Source organism: Sinocyclocheilus rhinocerous, unplaced genomic scaffold (assembly GCF_001515625.1).
Source record: "Sinocyclocheilus rhinocerous isolate Xijiao unplaced genomic scaffold, SAMN03320098_v1.1 scaffold1152, whole genome shotgun sequence".
NCBI classification, from domain to species: Eukaryota; Metazoa; Chordata; class Actinopteri; order Cypriniformes; family Cyprinidae; genus Sinocyclocheilus; species Sinocyclocheilus rhinocerous.
The window spans coordinates 307,986-328,216 of NW_015625590.1; the positions used below are offsets into that span (position 1 = coordinate 307,986).

Consider the following 20,231-nt stretch of genomic DNA (forward strand, 5'->3'; position numbering starts at 1 on the left):
GTGTTTTGGGACAGATTCCTACAAATGAGAAAACACAGCAGGCCATTTTATGGTGAAACTCAATGCAACAGTTACACTTAATAATGAAGTGTACTTACAGACAGCAGCACAATTATATATATATATATATAATTTTTTTCTTACATTTTTTTTTAATTAAATACAATTTCAAATAGTTTTATTCATCTGACCACTATTACTCACAGAATCTGCAATGAGGGTAAATCCTTGAATATACTGACTGGAAGTTCCTTTATCAAGTTACTGGACAGATCCCTGCAAAAGCGAAAAGGACATGTCAAATTAAACTCACTAATAACTTACTAACGCCTTTGTTTCCATGCACACACTCATTCACAGCAATGCTTCATCTTCACTTACAGGTCTTCCATCATACGCAGAGACTGGAAGGTATTCTCTGGCAGACTCTTGATGAGGTTGGCTCTCAATGACCTAGAAGAAAGCAAGGGTGAGAAGACTAAGGATCATAAACCACATCGAGAGGCTCCTGATTTGGAACTCTGTAATTGTTTCCATTTTTAAAACTGTCCATTATCAGCTGGAGACCAAAAGTACAGAAACGGACTTTCAAGGTAAAGAGGGAGAATTAGTTTTATTTTATTTTTTCTTACATGCAACAATTAAGCCGTGTGTCCACCAAAGCGTTTTTAACCAGGTGAAAATGCCAGGTGCTCTGCTGAAAACGCCTAACTATGAGCGCGTTTGAGAGCGCTTCTGTGGTGCAGCATTTTTTTCAGTTGAGACAGCATTTGACCACTGGATTTACAAAAACATTTCAGTTTTAAGAAGTGTTTTCTTAGCATTTCAACATTACATCAACTACTGATGAACACGTTCATTTTTATTTGAATTATCACTCAGAAGGTTAATTAATCATGTATTACTTTGTTTTTGGAAGGCCTTTGTATTACAACCACATTAAAATGCACAAATTCACGTTATTTCTTATTTACATGTAATACAGGGATTCCCAAACTTTTTTTGTTCACTTTCTTTCTCTTTCATCTTCTATAATTACTTAAAGTACCCCTGAGATTTTAAAATAAATATTTTAATAATTAAGTATCACATTTGCATGTTCACGGTTAATGGTCACATGACATGCAGTAAACAAATAAAAAACATTTTTAGTAAGGGTTTTATTTTGATTTATGTTATTTAAAAATAATTGGTTTTAATTTTACATTTTTATGATTTGATTAATTATTTGCTTTTCATTAAACATTTATGAACCCCAGTTTGGGAAACCTTGGTAATGTTTAATGTACTTCATGTTGTCAATAACAACAAATTGAATATATTTTCTTTTTCTATGCATTTTTATATCGATATGGTACACAATTATCCTATTCAAATCAATGTGATAAACAAGTTAGGTCAAAAGTAATCTAAAAGTAGTCTGATTATATCACCGAAAATTTGTAATGTAATGGATTACGTTACTAACAATTTTGTCATGTAATTTGGAATCAGTAACGGATTACAATGTGTAAGTAATCTATCCAGACGCATCGTGAATGAAAGGTTTCTCCAAGTATTATTTTTCATAACAATATTGTGGTAGTCCGGAAATTCCATCTGGTAAAGACATGAATACTCGGAGACAAGCAATATTAACTTCTCCATTGTTGTTCAGTCTTAGAAGAAGCAGGGTGTGACGTTTGGTCGGCGTGGTGTTAGTACCGCCCCTCATCCACTGTGATTGGTTAGCTGACTAAAAAGTGACAGTGATGAGCGCTGTGTTTTAACCAAAATTGAACAATCTTCAACTCTCGGTGCGGAGAAAAAAAAACGTGAGAACAACACTCAGCGCCTCGTCATGCTCCTGGCGTTTTAAAAAGTGTGGCGTCGCACTGAAAACAACAGAAAAAATAAGCTAGCCTCAGGGAAAAACGCTTTGGTGGACAGGCGCCTTAGAGTTATTATAGTTAACTTAAAAATAAATAAATAAAATCCTTAAATAATTGCTTGAAGTATAATAAAGGTTAACTGAAATAAAATACACTTATTTTTATTTCAGCTAGTTGCCAAGACAATATTTTTTAATTATTCTTTAAGTACTAAAATAGCTAAAACTAAAACTGAAAAAAATAAAAAAATAAATAAACTATATAGACTTTCAAAAAACTAAAAAAAAGACAAAAATCACACAACAAAATTACTAAAACTTTAACTATAATTTAACATGAAAATGGAAAAAATAAAAATAAAAACAATAGTATCTTAATGATACTAAAATAACACTGGCTACAATAACATGCTCTTTGAGTTTTTACTTTTTAATTATTTGGATCAGAGAAAATATAAGTTAAAACAAAGTGGGAACCAAAATTCTGAAATAAAATATTCAAATTATGCTGATAATATAATTTGTACAGAAAAATGCTGTGCTACATTTGAAAAGAATGCAAAATAGAATCATTTAAACTATGTATTAATCATCTATACATTTAAATTACATTCTAGTGAAATGTTGACTTCTAACTTTAAAGCCTATCATACAGATGGTATAATTAGCTTCAACTCAAAAAATATTAATACTTATAATGCTAATACTCACAGCACAGTCAGATGTTCACAACCGAGTAAAGTTGACAAGCCCAAAGTTTTAATACAGTTTCCCTCGAAATCCCTTTAAAAGAGCATGTTAAAGTGTATTGATGAATAAACATTCACAATGCAAAAAAAAAAAAAACATTTCAGTAAATATAATACAGGCAAACTGACATGTACTTAATATATACATGATATTAAAAGGTAACATGACAGCTGAAGGTCTAAGACAATTTGGTTTCACTCATAGAAATGCATCGGCTTATCAGTGAAATGCAACTCATATTCTGTTGCTCTTGGCTGTCAGTGACAGATGCCTTGGCCAAAGAGAGAATAACAGTGCATTAGCAACAGAGAACATACTGTTCTTGTACTACAGAGATGCTATAAAGAAAGATGAGCCCCTGGTAGCATTCAAACCTGTCTGCAATCTGAAAAGAGCCAAGTCAAAAAAAAGCAAAAAAAAAACACTAATGCTGAAAGAAAAAAAAATGCTAAAGATGTACACTATGCACAACAGGATTTTACTAAGGTTCATCATGTTTGATTTTAAGGTATACATATTTTTATAATATACAGTAAAATCTGTAGCATATACTCTCCTAACTACAGTTTCAATAGTTGATCAGCAAAACAAATGAATGAATGAATAAATTATTGATAATAAACACACACACACACACACACATAGCAAAGGCTGTTAAATAGGATTATCCTGCGACTTGAGAGGTTCCAAAACACCCAACTCTCTGAATTATGTAATATAGTGCATTATTGGGACAAGCCCTTTAGTAACTCCTGAATGTTTCTCCAGTTGCTTTAGTTTCACTCTCAAACACTTGCTGCCTGGGTGAAATAAATTACAGGAACAAGTTCAAGAGATATTTTAAATATGTCACTATAATGTCAGTCTGGGCTTTTTTTTGTGTGAATATGAGACCCATGCACTTTGCGCAAAAACAGTACTCGTGACATGACTGGTACAAGTGCACCACAGGGAGCTCAATTGTTTAATCAGGCTTAAAGACAGTGGGTAACTAATGTCTTGTGAGATATCAATTTTTGATGAGTAAACAATAGCAGGCAGTTTCTGAGTACACCAGTATATTGTAGCTCTGTTCCAAAACCTGAGCTGCCCTGTTGCCTACTGCCAGCATCTTCCTAACTTGACTGAATTCAAAATCAAGCAAGGCGTGACATTTATATTAAGTAGAAAAGAAGCTTACAGCCAGCTGAGAAAGGGCATATGGGTGCAGAGTCTGGCGGGTGGAAGCTGTTCTAGAAAGGTGTTCACCATTGACCTGTACAGACGATTAGATGAGGTGAGCCGGAACATCATCACCTGTCAGCAGACACCTCATACAGACATTTACAACTACAGTGCACAGACTTAAATCAGTTAAAATGCAAATATTTTATTTCTCCAAGCAATATTTTTTGTGACTGAATCATGAACAACTGAACAAGTCAAAACTTCCTAATTGAAGATTGATGAAGACTCACAGGAAGAAGAGGGAACTCAGGCCAGTAAATGTGTTGGCTGTAATTGTTGTTATGGGATTGTCATCCAAAATCCTAAATAGGAAGAAATAACACTTCAAAACATGCAAAATGTCCCTAAAACACCAGCCAAAATAATGGACAGCTGGATGAGTTTTGCTGTCTTTCCTTAAAGGGGTCATATGATGCTGCTAAAAAGAACATTATTTTGTGTATTTGGTGTAATGAAATGTGTTTATGCGGTTTAAGGTTAAAAAAAACACATTCTTTTCCACATACTGTACATTATTGTTTCTCCTCTATGCCCCGCCTTTCTGAAACGCGTCGATTTTTACAAAGCTCATCAGTCTGAAAAGTGAGGTGTGCTCTGATTGGCCAGCTATCCAGTGCGTTGTGATTGGCCGAATAATCTTCCCACATCGTGACGTAGACATGTTGGGGGCGTGTTAGAACGAGCCGTTTTAGGTAGGCGTGGTTGACTCTTAACTTTTATAAAGAATATCTCTTTGGATTTGAGACTTTAGTCTTTGCAACTTTACAGATCTTCTTTATGCACCAAGAGCTTGTAACACTCCAAAGAGAAAGGAAAAATTGAAATCGCATCATATGACCCCTTTAATTCACCTTGACAACCCGTGGATTCAGTACAGCTACGCTACTGTTTAAAAGTTTGGTTAAAGTTTTTTAAAGAAATAAATACTTTTATTCAGCAAGGACGTAAAAATTGATGAAAAGTTACAGTAAAGTCATGTATAATGTTACAAATGATTTCAAATAAATGCAGTTTTTTTTTTTTCACTTTCTGGGGGAAAATGGAACTATTTTCAACATTAATAATATGCTGATTTGAGCCCAAGATCAACATACCGAAATTATTTCTAAAGGATCATGTGGCAACAAAGACTAAAAATTCAGCTTTGCCATCACAGGAATAAATTACATTTTTAAATATATTAAAATAGAAAACAGTTATTTTAAATTGTAATACTATTTCACAAAATTTGTGTTTTTACTGTATTTTTTTCATCAAATAAATTCAGACTGGGTGAGCATAAGAGACTTATTAAAAGGTTTAAAAAGTCTCACCAATCACAAACTTTTGAATGGGAGTATATACTACAAATTTTTTTATCTAATCTTTTAATAGATGCATAAAAATTACATTTAAGAACTGACATCTACCGCTGTTTCAACATATTATAGATATAGACTCTATGACTGATGTATTTATCTTGACTTTGGATGATGGCAATTTTAAGATCATTTTTCATATAAGAACAGCATTTACAGCTTGTTGATGTGCTGATGGCTGTACTCACAACCACTTGAGTTTATGAAGATCACTGAACACTCCAGGAGAAAGCAAGGAGATGCAGTTCTGGCTCAAAGATCTACAACACAAGATCAAGCAAATACAATTGCTCATTCATGCTTTTTCTTTTCCTATATCTTCCATTATACTGTATTAGATAAGGGTCAGGAACACTGTCTGAACTCATTTCAAATCCAGTGTCTGACATTTGAAGCCAAGGCATCATGCTATCAGTGTGCATTAAGCTTTTCTCAGAATATGTTTATGGGATGTTTTAACAATGACAAAAAAGAAAAAGGTTAATGTATTCATGATTAATTAAAAAATGTTATTATATAAAATATGCACTTACAGTTTTTGCAGCTTATATAGACCACTAAAAGCATGAATGGAAACAGTACTAATGCAATTATCCTGGAGAAACCTGAGGGAGAAAAGAAAACAATCATCAGTTTGGTCAACAGGTTGTTGTGTTAAAAAGGTTTACAAAGCTGATAAAATATCAGGACCCGAGCCATATCTACAGACTAAAATATCATCAACATTATATTAGACTTAGACTTTTTGACTTGGGCCAAAAACAACCACACAGAACACCTTTGCAACCATCAAGAAACCACCAAGCAACATGCTTTTCAGAACACCTTCAACTCTGAAACCACTTACACTACCCTTGTATCATGTTGAAGACTTTTGCACAGGCGTGTAACAGAAAACTTAAATAATGTCAGAAGAATGATGGCCTGGCGCCAAACAGATCACATGAACCTCAATTATTTTGTCTACGATTCTATTAGTCATGTCATCCTTTGAGTATCTGAAGTACTGTATCCAAAACTAAAGGTACCCAACCAAACATTCATCTAAGAATGAATAAATATTTGAATATAAGAGGTGCTTAATCAGATCTCAAATGAATGCCTCAGGACTGTGGTATGTGGGCATCCTTATCACTGCAGCAGTATGTTGTGTTTTCACTCTGACAGTGTTTCTGCTGTGGCTCCATACAGAAAATAAAGTGATTTCTGGGTTATATAACATTAAATATTTAATAAGGACTTTAAATTATGAAAATATTAGGAGTGGGTCATTGATAATTATTCATGAAATCGATTTACATGAGGAGGAGAATTAATTGATCTATATGAAAAAGAACCTAAACATTGAAGTGGAGCTACAGTATAAACTTCTTTAATGGTATAATTCTACTCTCAGTGCCTTTTCTGAGACGCAGCATGAAATAAATACGATAAACTATCTTTTCTCCTTAACACAGAAACACAAATGCGCTTTCTTTCAAATAATACACCAAAAAACACCACAATGACTGACTTCTCATGTTTGATTTAATGCCAAGCCATCTCAAGGTTTGAATGCACTGAAACTTCCCAGCTTGTCTCAGTTTAACAATCAGACAACAGCTTGAAATTACTTGAAAATGAATCTTAATGTCACACAGTGGTGTTCCCAGTTCCAGTTTGGTGTATTTATGAAAATGTTAATGACTTAATGCACCTGGTATTGCATATTCACTTCCTCAAAAAAGAAAAAAAAAAAGAAAAAAAAGGTAAATATAAGTATACTACCATTTATAAAACTGAGGTTAGTAAGATTTAAAAAAGAAAAGAAAATAAATAAATAAATACAAACTTTTATTAAGCAAGGATACATTTAAGTGATAAAAAGCAGAGACTTTTAAATTGTTGCAAAAAAATCTATTTCAAATAAATGCTGTTTTTTTTAAATTTATTTTCTTCATTAATAATCCTAAAAAATGCATTACATTTTCCACAAAAAAATTAAGCAGTTTCATAAAACTGTTTTCAACATTGATAATCAGTATAAATCAGCTTATCTGATTATGATTCTTGTGATGTAATGGCTGCTATATAAATACATTTTTTAATAAATAAATAAATCATGAATAAATTAATTTTCATCAAATAAATGCAGCCTTGTGAGCGGCTTCCTTTGGAAACATTAAAAAAATCTTACAGACCACAAACTTTTGAATGGAAGTGTACTGTACTGTATATTCCATTCAAACATTCAAAAGGGAGGCAAAACGACTGGATAAATATTTTTAAAATGACTTGTTTATTATTTCAAGAAAATAATTTGGAAAAAGGATAGTCCACAAAAAAATTAAGCAGTTTCATAAAACTGTTTTCAACATTGATAATCAGTATAAATCAGCTTATCTGATTATGATTCTTGTGATGTAATGGCTTGGACTTTATTTATTTTCAGCATATACTGCTACTTAATTGTTATTTAGCCAAAGCATTTGTCTAAAGCAACATATTGCACACTGAAGGTTAATTGTTGGCCCATGTCATTTGTAAACCCTGGGTGAACATTCTCATTTGCATATTGTGGCATCAATATCAATATCATCTCGCAATTCTGACTTTGTATCTTGTGATTCTAAATTTACATGTCGCAATACTGTTTTTTCAACATGGAGCAGAAACTGAAAACGGTAATTGCAACTTTTTATCTCACGATTCAGACTTTTTTCTCACAATAACGAGATAATATCTCACAATTCAGACGTTTCTTCTAAGAACTGCGTGTTTATACCTCTTGTTTTGTTTTTTCAAATTGCAAGACAAAAATCGGAATTGTGAGAAAAAAGTCGCAATTACCCTTTTGATAGTTTCATGTTGAATGAATGAATGAATGAATGAAGCATTTCTGTATGCAAAGCGAGGCAAGCTAAGTTCAGTTTCTGATTGGTTGTTTGTTGCTAAACAGCTGGCTGTTACATTATAATTCAGACTGCACCAAAAAACCGTGCTAAACCTGCCCCAGAGTTTTTTTATGTGGTCACTTTTAATTTGAATTAATCCTTCAGCCCAGAATCTTAACAATTAGACATTTATCATTTGTAAACTGCATGTTGACAACACAAATTTGCATTGGAAGGCTGCGTACAGGGAGGTAACATTCGATGACACCTGTGGAATGGATCTCAAGCTGACATGCACACAGTGGATCTCGGTGTTTATGCACCGGCAGCGATCAGGGTACTGCTCCACTTCTGCAAGGCAGGACAGTAAAGAGAGACATATACACACACACACACACACACACACACACACACACGAACACACACATTCAGATTCTATAGTTTTGGCAATGCAACTGCCAAAACTATGTGTTGGAGGTTTGTGCAGAGTGCCAACCAAAATATAGTTAAAAATGAACTATACTTCGTTGCAAGTGTGTTAAAATACATTTTAAATAAATGTTACATTTCAGATAATAAATGAGTTGAACTTGTAACTTAAATATAAACTTGTATTGCAAGTGACATTAAATATTGCACTATACATTTGATATACAGTCTGTACTAGTACAAGCCGTTTTCACACTGTCTAGACCTGGACTGTCTAAACTGTGTTTCTGAGACAGCAAACTTTCAAGAGATAATGACAGGATAAGGTGTAATTTTACGGCAGTCTGTAGCAAGATCTTGTGGATAAATCCTTTTAAAAGTCCGGTCGAAGAGATCTGCCCAGCCACTGTTATCTCCTTCAGAGAGATGGACATGAGACAACATGGGACAAGCACACACACACATTCACACAAAACACACACACACACACACACACACACACACACACACACATAAGTTAACACTTCATGTTAATATAAACAGAGACATTTCTGCAATAAAATTTTGCTATTACAGGCTAAATTTAAACAGCAAAACAATTTTGACACAAAATTAATGAAAGAGCAAAATATTGTTTTGGCCAACAAATATTGTCTTTAATAAACTTTATACATTTTTATGACTTATAAAACTTGTGTGACACATATTGCCACCAAACTGCCATAATTAATATAGTTATGTCAAAACCCAATATTTTTTCAATTATATAAATAAACATTTTTTTTATTTAATTTTATTTTTTAATTTGAAAGATAAAATTCACAAAACAATGTCATTTCATTATTAAGCCATTAAAGAGTCATTTAAGAATTTGAAAGGTGTTTGAAACTGTCAGAGAGAACATTTGAATGATACTTTATAGTTACTAAGATATAGCCCTTGTGACATCTCTGCGTGACAACTAGCCTCTATACATATTCATCATAATGTTACATATCAATCAGAAATGATGCAATAAACATAGATAAGCTACATGTGAGATGTCTGTATTTATAAACGGTTCTGACCACAGCTGTCCTCGTCAGCTCCATTGGGACAGTCGTTTTGGCCGTTGCAGTGCAGAACCTGTGGCAGACAGATGCTCATATTGCCACATGGAAAGTGACCCAGTGGACAGTCTTCTGAAGGCCTGCGCTCCAGACCTGCTGCCGGGACAATATACAAGAGCACGCTTAAGAAATCACATGCTTAAGCTTCTTAATGAATCATCTACTCTCATAACTTAAGGTAATATGCAATCAAGGTGTCCTTTCAGATTTAAATACCCAGTCGGGGGTATAAATGCAGCTATAAAAGAGTGTAGTTAAAAAGAGTATAGAGCAAAGCTTGTCTTTCTTTTTTTTCCTCCCAAGACCAATTGATCATGTGTTATGTGATTATACATCCACCTTTACATTTACAAATCAGTACTGAATTATAATGATATTATGATACTGATGCTTTTAAGGCTTTAGTAAAAACATGAATAAGCACTCTGTAACAATTATGAGTTGCCCTAAGAAGTGATACAAGCCTTTGTTTAGTAACAGACAATGCTAATCTATGAACAAATGCTTTCCAAATGCCTTGAGAAAAGGGACCAACTGTGCAATTATAACTGCGCAAAAATAAACCCATTTCCTTCGAGTTTCGGATAATAAAGACTCTTACTCCACCGTATGTGGTGGCACATGCTTCAGAGAAAAGAACATTAGGCTGGAATATTCATATGAGCAAATAACAAATCAGTTCAAATTTGTAATGCAAATGAATTTGTACAGTGATACAGCACGGAGGTGCATCGTGGTAAGGGAGAAGAAAATAAAGAGGTGAGGAGAGAGATACCATAAATAGATCTAGGATTCATCATTCTTGATGATTCTTAAAGGCAAAAGTGAATTTTAAGGAATTATATAGTTAATGAATTTAGTGAGGGTGAATTTTCTTTGACCTCTGTAACATGTCTTGAAGTAACCGTCTGTCCAGTACGTGTCTTGGAATTTCTTCAATGAGAACTGAGTGTTCGAGATACAATGCCATCTGTGAAAGAAGCCAATCACAGGAAAAAGACAACAGCTTGCGCTCTCATATTTAGGGATCTTTCACTATACTGAGCCCAAGAATCAATAACAGTGTAGACTCCTTAAATCCTCATTGTAGAAATATTTAAGCACCATCAAACATATTTGGTTTTGGTTTGGTTGGAAGTTTATTCACTGACATTTTGAGGAAATCCCTTCTTCTCGTGTCATCCAGAACACTCTCTTAAAAATAAAGTTCCCAAAAGGGAGTTTTCGCAGCGATGCCACAGAAGAAACATTTTGGGTTCCCCAAAAAACCTTTCAGTAAACAATTTTTAGAAGAACCATGGTTTACCCTTTTTTCACTGTAAAGAACCTTTTGTGCCATCACAAAACCTTTTGTGAAAGGTTCCATGAATGTTAAAGTTTCTTCTTGGAATCATTAATGCCAACAAAGAACCTTATTTTTGGGAATGTAGTTGGTAAACTGCCTGTTCCTCAAGACCATACTGGTAACACTGCAATATTCATTTTGCAGCATTTACAGCAATATTGCCAAAAAGAGTATTTATACAATAAATCTAAACCACTCTTAAAAATAAAGTTCCCAAAAGGGAGTTTTCGCAGCGATGCCACAGAAGAAACATTTTGGGTTCCCCAAAAAAACCTTTCAGTAAACAATTTTTAGAAGAACCATGGTTTACCCTTATTTCACTGTAAAGAACCTTTTGTGCCATCACAAAACCTTTTGTGAAAGGTTCCATGAATGTTAAAGTTTCTTCTTGGAATCATTAATGCCAACAAAGAACCTTATTTTTGGGAATGTAGTTGGTAAACTGCCTGTTCCTCAAGACCATACTGGTAACACTGGCCTCATTTACAGCAATATTGCCAAAAAGAGTATTTATACAATAAATCTAAACACACTATGGGGATGTGATACTGTATTTCATATGACTGACTGATAAAGACTATTTGTAAGTCTCTTAGAAGTATTTATAGTATTTAGTATTTATAATCTTATTCAATGGCTTTTTGATGCAATCAAGTAGAACCTTAGCCCCTGACCAGTCTGTTGTCATGCAGAATAGTTTGACACATGCCTTGACAACCCAATTTATAGCAATATTAAAAATAGTGATACAGAATATTTAAGATTGTGGATGGACATATAGTCTACATTTCATTTTACATTACTGATAAAATGATCAATATCTCTCTCAAGACTATTCTCTACCCCTTAAAACCAAGGTTTATAAAGCATGACCTTATCAAACCTCTCAAATCTCAACTGCAGATCTAAATGTTGGATTTCAGTGTCCAACACGCCTCAGGTGTTACAAGGTGTTTTATTCTGGTACAGCATAATTGACAATGTTTCCTTTAGTAATGAAGGAATACTTAGCTGCACTGTAAAAAATTGTCATTATAGAATCATTTTTTCCATTAATTTAACTTAAGTTTTAACTTGATTTTACTCACCAGTAATGAAATATTAAAGTGGCTGAAAAAGTACAATGAACTTATCACTGCAAGTAACATCTATCACCACTTCAAAATGCCACATGCATATGACTGGATTTGATAAGGTCATATTTCATATATAATTTGGTTGAAGGGATCAAGAATGAATAAGACATTTATGATCCAATAATATGAAAAGTAGACTAATATAGTTAATGCATAATATCAAATCAGCAATTAAAGTTTTACATTGTAGTAGGTTAGTTATTATTTTACAGTAACCTATTCTTTTTTCCAATATTTTTTTTATCGATCATGAAAATCTATTCCTAAATAAAGAAAATAAGATTTTTTCGAAGATAACCCAGCTTTGATTTACTGAAACTGATCATTTCTTACCTTTGATTGTTGTTATCGATATAGTGAGCAATATCCATATCAAATATAAATCCGATGTAAAAACTGTAACAGCAGCAGACTGAACCGATCTCATAGTGGCGTCGTGCCAGCCGTACATGCCCACATCGCGTAATTACATTTTATCCAAACACTGAGCTAGGGGGAAAAAACCGTTATCTGTATCCGTTAACTGTGACAGTAAGAAGAGAGAGAGAGAGACTGTGCGTCAGACTCATCCTCTTCTTTTGTGGTTGCTATGGAACATCTATCTATCTATCTATCCATCCGGGTTGTCCTCCCTTCTGCTTTAAAACCAAACAGAACTCAAACTGACATGAAGTCATGTTATCAGACACAGAACTCCAAATTTTCTTCCAAATATCCGATTATCTGTCTTTCCTCGCAGCCAGTGGTAATAGATCAATATCATTGGTGTGGATTTTAATTCAGTAGGCTCATTTTCAGGAGTGCACAGCTCAGATACATTGCTGAGCAGACAAGCCGGAACAGGATAATTAATCTTATGATGTTTTATTATTCATAAACAAAATGAATTATTTATTCATTTCAATTAAGGCATTCCTGCACTTAGTTTCAATTTACATTTAGTAGATTAGAACACTGTGTTCTTGTACATCAGTGTTGATGGAAAAAAAAAATTAGTTTGGAATTTTCTTGAAAAAGCTTTTTGAAGGAGCAAAAATTGTAATCAGCATTTCTTTGAGTAAGTTTTGAAAACTTTATTGGCAATGAAAAGAACCTATTCATTGCCACTAAAGTGAAATTACATCTTCATGACATTCTCTTTAGTTATGAGATGCAGCTGGGACACTGGGACACAAATAAGGACACTGCAAAAACAGATTTAAGGCAACAGGATTTAAAGTTTATCATAAATTCCAATATTATAATTCACACATAATTCAAATCTTTTAGAAAACAAAAGTGTTTAAAAAATAAACCTACAAATAACCTTGAATAGGTCATGACAATCGTGTAATATAAATACTTCAGAAATGTTTCTCCAACATACATTTAAGACATGCAACTCCTAAGAAAACACAGTTAAGGACATTCACACAGACCAGAAGGCACCCTTTCATTCATGTTTGTGCAAGATTCACAATATAGAAAACATTCAAGAATGAATGACGCATGACACAGATCAGACATATGCACATTACTATTCTCACACATGCGCACACACAAATGCAGACATTATAATTCCTCCTTAGTGCTTTTCTGTAGTCCTTCTGTGTGTTTGTCGTTCAGCAACCACTTGTTAAACACCGCAATAGGGTCTATGTTCCAATGTTTGTGAAAGGAAATGGGGGTCTGGTGGGCCAAAAACTCCTTTGCGTAATCTTCTGGACGAGCCTGAGACGGAATAAAAAAATGAAACACAGGAGGAGATATGATTAGTGTTATCTAATGAAACTACTACTGTTACTAACTTCCTGTTATTTGGTACATTAAAAGAAAACATCTCTGGAAAAGAACATCTCCCCACACACTGGTCAAATGATGTGAGGTTTGATTGAACTCAAATGGGTCTTATAAAAGTAGTGGAAGTTGGTGTTAAATAAAAGTTTGGTTGTACAGCACTGCTTAAGACCTTCAGTGACACAACCTCTCTGCTAGCATAAATTACTTGGAAAGATAAACGTTTGATATACAGAGCATATCAAGACTGCTTCTTACAAAGTAATGAGGAAGATGATTTTAGAAATGACACACAAAGCGATATTATATGCAATTATTTCTTTTCCAGAAATAACTCGGAATGAACATGTCTGGATAACTTTCTTACCATCTGCAAAGATCAGCACTTTTAATTATTAATGGAGTTCAGGAAATATACAGAAACCTGTATCATCTGTACTAAAATTTACTAAAAAACTTTTTTTTTTTTTTTTAAATGCACAAAATTCATTGCTCACACAAATTAGTAGTTTAAAAAGCAGACATGGTATCATCAAATCAAACTGAGCTTTCCAACCCTATCTGAGACATCCAGTGCACTGAAAAATGAAGACTGACAGGAAAACAAATGGCTCAGGTGTTGGGATACTTGCTGTGCTGCCTACACTTTTTGTCCCATTTGGTAAGTGGACAAAACACCATGGGACAACAATGTGTGCTGGCAGTAGGACAGGGCAAGTACTGGCGTAGTTCACGTACTGAAGGAGTCTGTGTATGTGCTTTGACCTAGTTAAACTTCTGGGGACAAAAATGTTGAAAAATACCATGAGAAGTTGGGTAAATCTGAAATAAAAAAAATTATAAATATTAATTTATTTATAAATAAATACAATTTATTAGTTATTATTACTAATATTTATTTTTATAGCTAGGCAACAGTGTGTAGGTAGAAAAAAAACTTCACTAGTTCTACTTCTGGGGACAAAAATGTTGAAATGTATCCTGAGATGTTGGGTAACTGAAAATAAATATATTTTAAAATAAATAAAAATACCTGCAATAATAATAATAATAACTAGATGAGTAAAGTTTGTAGACAAACTTTAAGTTGGCTTGAGAAAGCCTAGGCAGAAAGTAAGCAAGAAATTTTGACAGCTTTAAGTTTGAAATCATTTTAAGTTTTAGTTTAATAGTTTTCAAAGCTAGAATGTTCTATAAAAACAGACAAACAGATAGATAGCTAAAACCAGCTAATTCAGTAAAAAAACAAAAAAAAAACCAGCTGAAGAACAGCTAAAAACCAACTAAAATAAGCTGATTTAGCAAAAAAATTAATAAATAAAAAAAGGTTAAAAACCAGCTAAACCCAGCAGATTTAGCAAAAAAAAAAAAAAGGCTAAACACCAGTTAAAACCAGCCTAAGCTGGTTGTCTAGTCTTAGCTGGTTTAAGATGAAAGTAACTGATTTAAGCTTGCTTGGTCTTTTAGCAGGTCTCCCAGCTTGACCAGCTAAGACCAGCCAAAAAGTGGCCAAAACCACTTTAAAACCAGCCTGGGAGACCAGCCAAAGCAGCCAACCATCTTAGGCTGGCTTCAGCTGTTTTTTCAGCTTAAATACACCATATATCTCATTGAATAAAAGTTTTTACCCCCTCAATGAAAGTCTATGGGATTTTTGGTGGTTTTGATAGTCTGGTTTTTGAAAAACCATAAGCCTGATCAGTTAGAAAAGATATAGCAACTAACTTCAGACCAGTCTAAAGGTCTGACCCGAGTTTGGTGGTATAGCTAGAAGAAGATGATGATTAGTAAGTTGGCTTTTTCAAGCCAACTTAATAATGATAATAATAATAATAGTCAACAGTGTGTGGGTAGGAAAAATATATTTTTAAAGTAGTTACACTTTTGGGGACAAAAATGCTGAAAAAAATAAATTCTAAGAAGCTGGGTAACTTTGAAAATAAATACATTTAAAAATACTTCTACTACTACTACTACTAATAATAATATTGAATTCAAATTAATTATTAATATTATTAATATTTATTTTATTGTAGCAATAAAAAATACAAAATAACAATGTAGCTATGCAACAGTGAGTAGTTAGAAAAACTACTAATTACTTTAATATATAAATAAAATATTTTAAAAAAGTAAATTTTTTGTATTAAAAAAAAAAAGCTTTATTTGAATGGTTCTAGGGTCAGGTTTAGCCTATAGCAATAGTTAGCTAAATCTAAAATAAAAGTCCATGATATATCCTAATTTAGATTAGGTAAAAAGTGTGTGTGTGTGTGTACCTGATGGAAGAGGGGACTGTGTGTGACAGGAACTCGTAGAGCATTGAGACACATTCCCAAAACCATGTCATCAGGAGCATCATTACTGTAGCACTTACAGCCGCTCGCCAACAGCTGGACCACAGCCTCTCGACTGAACACCATCCTGTACGAGACACAACACAGCAACACTGGATACTTGACTTCTCCAATGCAGGACTTCCAAAAACATGTCATGCACAAATTGAATAGATCTTTATTGAGCACTGTGATAGGAAATATTGGTTTGTCATCAGGGGCGCAACTGTACATTTGCCGAGGGGTATGCAAGTTCAGTGTCGGCGCCCCGCTGTATTCTAGTAGCCTCTAACTTGTGCAGAAAACTATCTGCAAGTCAATGGCCAAAAGCCCATTACTAGCTTGTGCATGGAAGGATACAAACTCATCAGGAGTGAAAAAAGTGACAAAGGTTTGTACCCCCTTCCCCTTTTTAATACCATAGGGAAAAAAGTAAAAAGTAAAAACAAGAAGAAAAAAAAGAAAAGTGTGTCACATAACATCCCCTTTAACTCCTGATGGCAGACCCCAGACAGTAGAACACATTTTTTTATTTTCAAACAGATGTACTATTGCTCACTTTTTAGTTAGGTAATTTGAATATATATATAATTTGCCTCAAAATTATTAATACTTTTGCACATTTGTATGTAGTAAAATTTATTTTAAAGAACATCTGCATTTTTTTTTTTTCATTTTTATTTAAAGAGATCATTCATGGAAAATTTGCCATGCTAAGTGGAAGATTTCTGCCAAGATTTCACCTGGTAGAAAAACAAATACTATTAAAATGAACGTCATGATTCCCACTGTGGCCACTAAATGGCAGCAGAGGATCATTTATTGTCTCCTTTACCATTTCCACTCTGTAATATAGTTTTTTTTCACATGTTTTGCTAATGGATTTATATTTAGACATTATAAAATCACTATTATAACACTTAAAAATCTATTTTTTGTCAAAGTTGTTTTTGTTGCATTGTTTTGTATTTAAGTATGAAGTAACAAGAGTTTTCAACTCATTGAATCTACTTGAATTACACAGATGGCCTATTTTGAATTTACAACTGCAATTTTCAGTGAAATGTGGCTAGTTTGTATCCAATGTTAGTTTCTTTCAAATGTAAATCAAATGCCCAGTCACAAACATGTGTTTCCCCTAAAACACAACTGAATATTAATTTGTACATAATTGTAATTGAAATAGTTGTGAATTACATCAAGTAATACAGAGTGAATGACAATTTTTGTTTTATTTTTGTATTTCCTAGGCTCCAGGTATTTTAATAAAAGGGCTCACTATAGCTTTATTGCTCAGTAAGCTTGGTTCTGGGTCTTAACACCACCAAAATCTTGTTCTCCATCATTGCATAGGCCCACTCATGAATGAGACATGCAGATAACTATAGTCAACCTTCACTGAATTTTATATAATCAATGAACTTTGAAAAGAGTTTTGAAAGCTACTTATTATAACCTGAAATTCAAATGAGCATAACTGGAAGTTGATTTTAGGCTGAACCACCTGTCTGACAGCGCAGATGCTGTTTGGGAAAATTGTTCGGAAACAGTCATCATTAAGCATTTAAATTACACATTTGACCATTAAATTCATGAAGTTTTATCCCAGTGAATAATCTATTAAGAATGGCAGAGTAGTTTATTATATATATATATATATATATATATATATATATGAAGAGTTCAGATGCAAAAGCCTCTAAGTGCCATCTGAAATTTTCTTCTGAAATGAGTTGTCAAAGTTGTTTTTGTTGCATTGTTTTGTATTTAAGTATGAAGTAACAAGAGTTTTCAACTCATTGAATCTACTTGAATTACACAGATGGCCTATTTTGAATTTACAACTGCAATTTTCAGTGAAATGTGGCTAGTTTGTATCCAATGTTAGTTTCTTTCAAATGTAAATCAAATGCCCAGTCACAAACATGTGTTTCCCCTAAAACACAACTGAATATTAATTTGTACATAATTGTAATTGAAATAGTTGTGAATTACATCAAGTAATACAGAGTGAATGACAATTTTTGTTTTATTTTTGTATTTCCTAGGCTCCAGGTATTTTAATAAAAGGGCTCACTATAGCTTTATTGCTCAGTAAGCTTGGTTCTGGGTCTTAACACCACCAAAATCTTGTTCTCCATCATTGCATAGGCCCACTCATGAATGAGACATGCAGATAACTATAGTCAACCTTCACTGAATTTTATATAATCAATGAACTTTGAAAAGTTATCAGTCAGTGTTTAACATTCTATTAGTTGTCAAAATGAATTCATTGCAGCACTTTTGTCATAACTAAATCAAGCTCTGTACAAAGGAAAATAATGTAAGAATGTAAAAGTTTTTTTTGCTTTTCATTTTCGTACTTTACAAATTAACGAAAAATTAGCACATACTTTCTAGTACATTTAACTGCACTGTGCTCACATTTGGCCTACTTGCATTAAATTATAAAAAAAAAATTACATAGCCTATCATCTTGCGCCCTATTGTGATCTCGAATTGCAGGACAGGAAAGTTTGTTTTACTGGCATATAACAATATCTCATCAGATCGCAGTTCCCTGTTGTTCTACTGAAGCTCATTTGGCACATGTACCTTTTCCGCATTCGACTGACTCGCGCCTGGTGCTGAGGGCAAGCAGCTGAAGTGCGCGTCTGAAAAGTCTCCCGTTTGCTGTGGTCGCAGATACGGCCGTTCCGCGTCTTAGTAAGTTTATAATAAATAAATTTTTGAACTCATTAAAATGCTAAAAACCATTAAATAAAAATGCTGCATTAATTATTTTTAATAACTAAGCTTTTGATTATTTGTAACGTTTTATTAAAGAAGATTTTCACAGAATGATTTTGGCAAAATGTGTAGCGCCCCTATGCACTGCATATACTGCATACCCCGTTTTTGCGCCACTGTTTGTCATTGCAGGGTTTGTGAATCTCACACAAGAGGTTGTTGCATGTGCACTAACAACATAGTCACTTACGGTAAGCTCATTTCTGCTGGACTTGTTTCCAAATATGCTAGCAAATTGCACAGCATGTGGGGGCCAAATTAGAGAGCTCAGGTTCCAATTGTGGTTAGCGCACTTTGTCGTCACTTCCGTAAATTGTAATGTTCCTCAGTCGTAATGGCAGTGGACTTACATTACTGATAAGTGTTTGCATTTACACCAAATTATGTATTTACAGTACACCATTAGTACACAGTACCACAGTACACCAAATGAAAATCAATGCCCTTAAAAGCTATAAGTAAGTGTATGCATCACAATATTGCAAAATACAGTATGAAAAATAAACATTCATAGATGTATAATAGATTTGCAGAAGACTGTTCGACGAGTATGACAAAGGCAATCTACGTGTATGCATCACAATATTGCAAAATACGTATGAAAATAAACATTCATAGATGTATAATAGATTTGCAGAAGACTGTTCGACGAGTATGACAAAGGCAATCTAAATGTAAAAATAGAGGAAATGAGCATGCATAATAAAATATCCAATATCTTTAAATTATAACATCTGTAAAAATTTATTTCATAACATTTTTTAAAATTTATTCTTAAAAAAGTGTCCAGAACACATTATGTCAACTAATGTCAAAAGGCTGTTTTCAGTGTGTAGCAGGCACTCACCCCCCACCACCAGTGATGTAACTGTATCCTCCCTGACCCAGTCCATACCCATAACGCTCTCCCAGACACACCGGCTCACTGGAGTCATAGCAGCTCAGTAAGGCCTGCAGTCTGGGCAAGCTGTGAGAACCAAACACATTATGCCACCCACTAACGTGTGAATTGGTGCAAACACCACAGATTCCTTGTAAAATCATGCCATTTTCCAGAAAACAGGCATATTGCCTACATGTACACAAACTGACAGCCGAATAGCCTTACCTTATAAGAGTATCATCATCCACAATCAATAGCCAATCGGTCTTGGGCACATGACTGCTCAAAAATCTCCTCAAGATGGCGAATGTTTTCCCACAGTGACCTGCAAGCAGAAAAATGTACT

At 33.7% G+C, this 20,231-nt stretch overlaps 2 protein-coding genes across 7 annotated transcripts in view; both read right to left on the reverse strand.

The window, feature by feature from the left end:
- LOC107757108 (relaxin receptor 2-like) overlaps window positions 1–12,548 on the reverse strand; it is a 17,441-nt gene extending 4,893 nt beyond the window's left edge. Inside the window, exons 1-11 of the mRNA XM_016574489.1 lie at window positions 12,431–12,548; window positions 9,575–9,712; window positions 8,846–8,923; window positions 8,324–8,429; window positions 5,394–5,465; window positions 4,078–4,149; window positions 3,801–3,875; window positions 2,582–2,653; window positions 382–453; window positions 205–276; window positions 6–18 (exon numbers count right to left, since the gene is read on the reverse strand). Of these exons, the coding sequence (XP_016429975.1) occupies window positions 6–18; window positions 205–276; window positions 382–453; window positions 2,582–2,653; window positions 3,801–3,875; window positions 4,078–4,149; window positions 5,394–5,465; window positions 8,324–8,429; window positions 8,846–8,923; window positions 9,575–9,712; window positions 12,431–12,548 (888 nt within the window). The remainder of the gene's footprint in view (window positions 1–5; window positions 19–204; window positions 277–381; window positions 454–2,581; window positions 2,654–3,800; window positions 3,876–4,077; window positions 4,150–5,393; window positions 5,466–8,323; window positions 8,430–8,845; window positions 8,924–9,574; window positions 9,713–12,430) is intronic.
- Window positions 12,549–13,310: 762 nt separating this feature from the next.
- The window catches only part of LOC107756277 (beta-1,3-glucosyltransferase-like), a 74,055-nt gene continuing 67,134 nt past the window's right edge, over window positions 13,311–20,231 (reverse strand). For 4 of the 6 annotated variants that reach the window (XM_016573301.1, XM_016573309.1, XM_016573327.1 and 1 more), the window contains 4 exons: window positions 20,111–20,210; window positions 19,850–19,969; window positions 16,153–16,297; window positions 13,311–13,807 (listed from right to left, as the gene is read on the reverse strand). In XM_016573301.1, coding sequence (XP_016428787.1) covers window positions 13,649–13,807; window positions 16,153–16,297; window positions 19,850–19,969; window positions 20,111–20,210 — 524 coding nt within the window. In that variant the 3' untranslated portion in view covers window positions 13,311–13,648. The remainder of the gene's footprint in view (window positions 13,808–16,152; window positions 16,298–19,849; window positions 19,970–20,110; window positions 20,211–20,231) is intronic. The other 2 variants (XM_016573317.1, XM_016573335.1) reach the window with 2 other exon arrangements.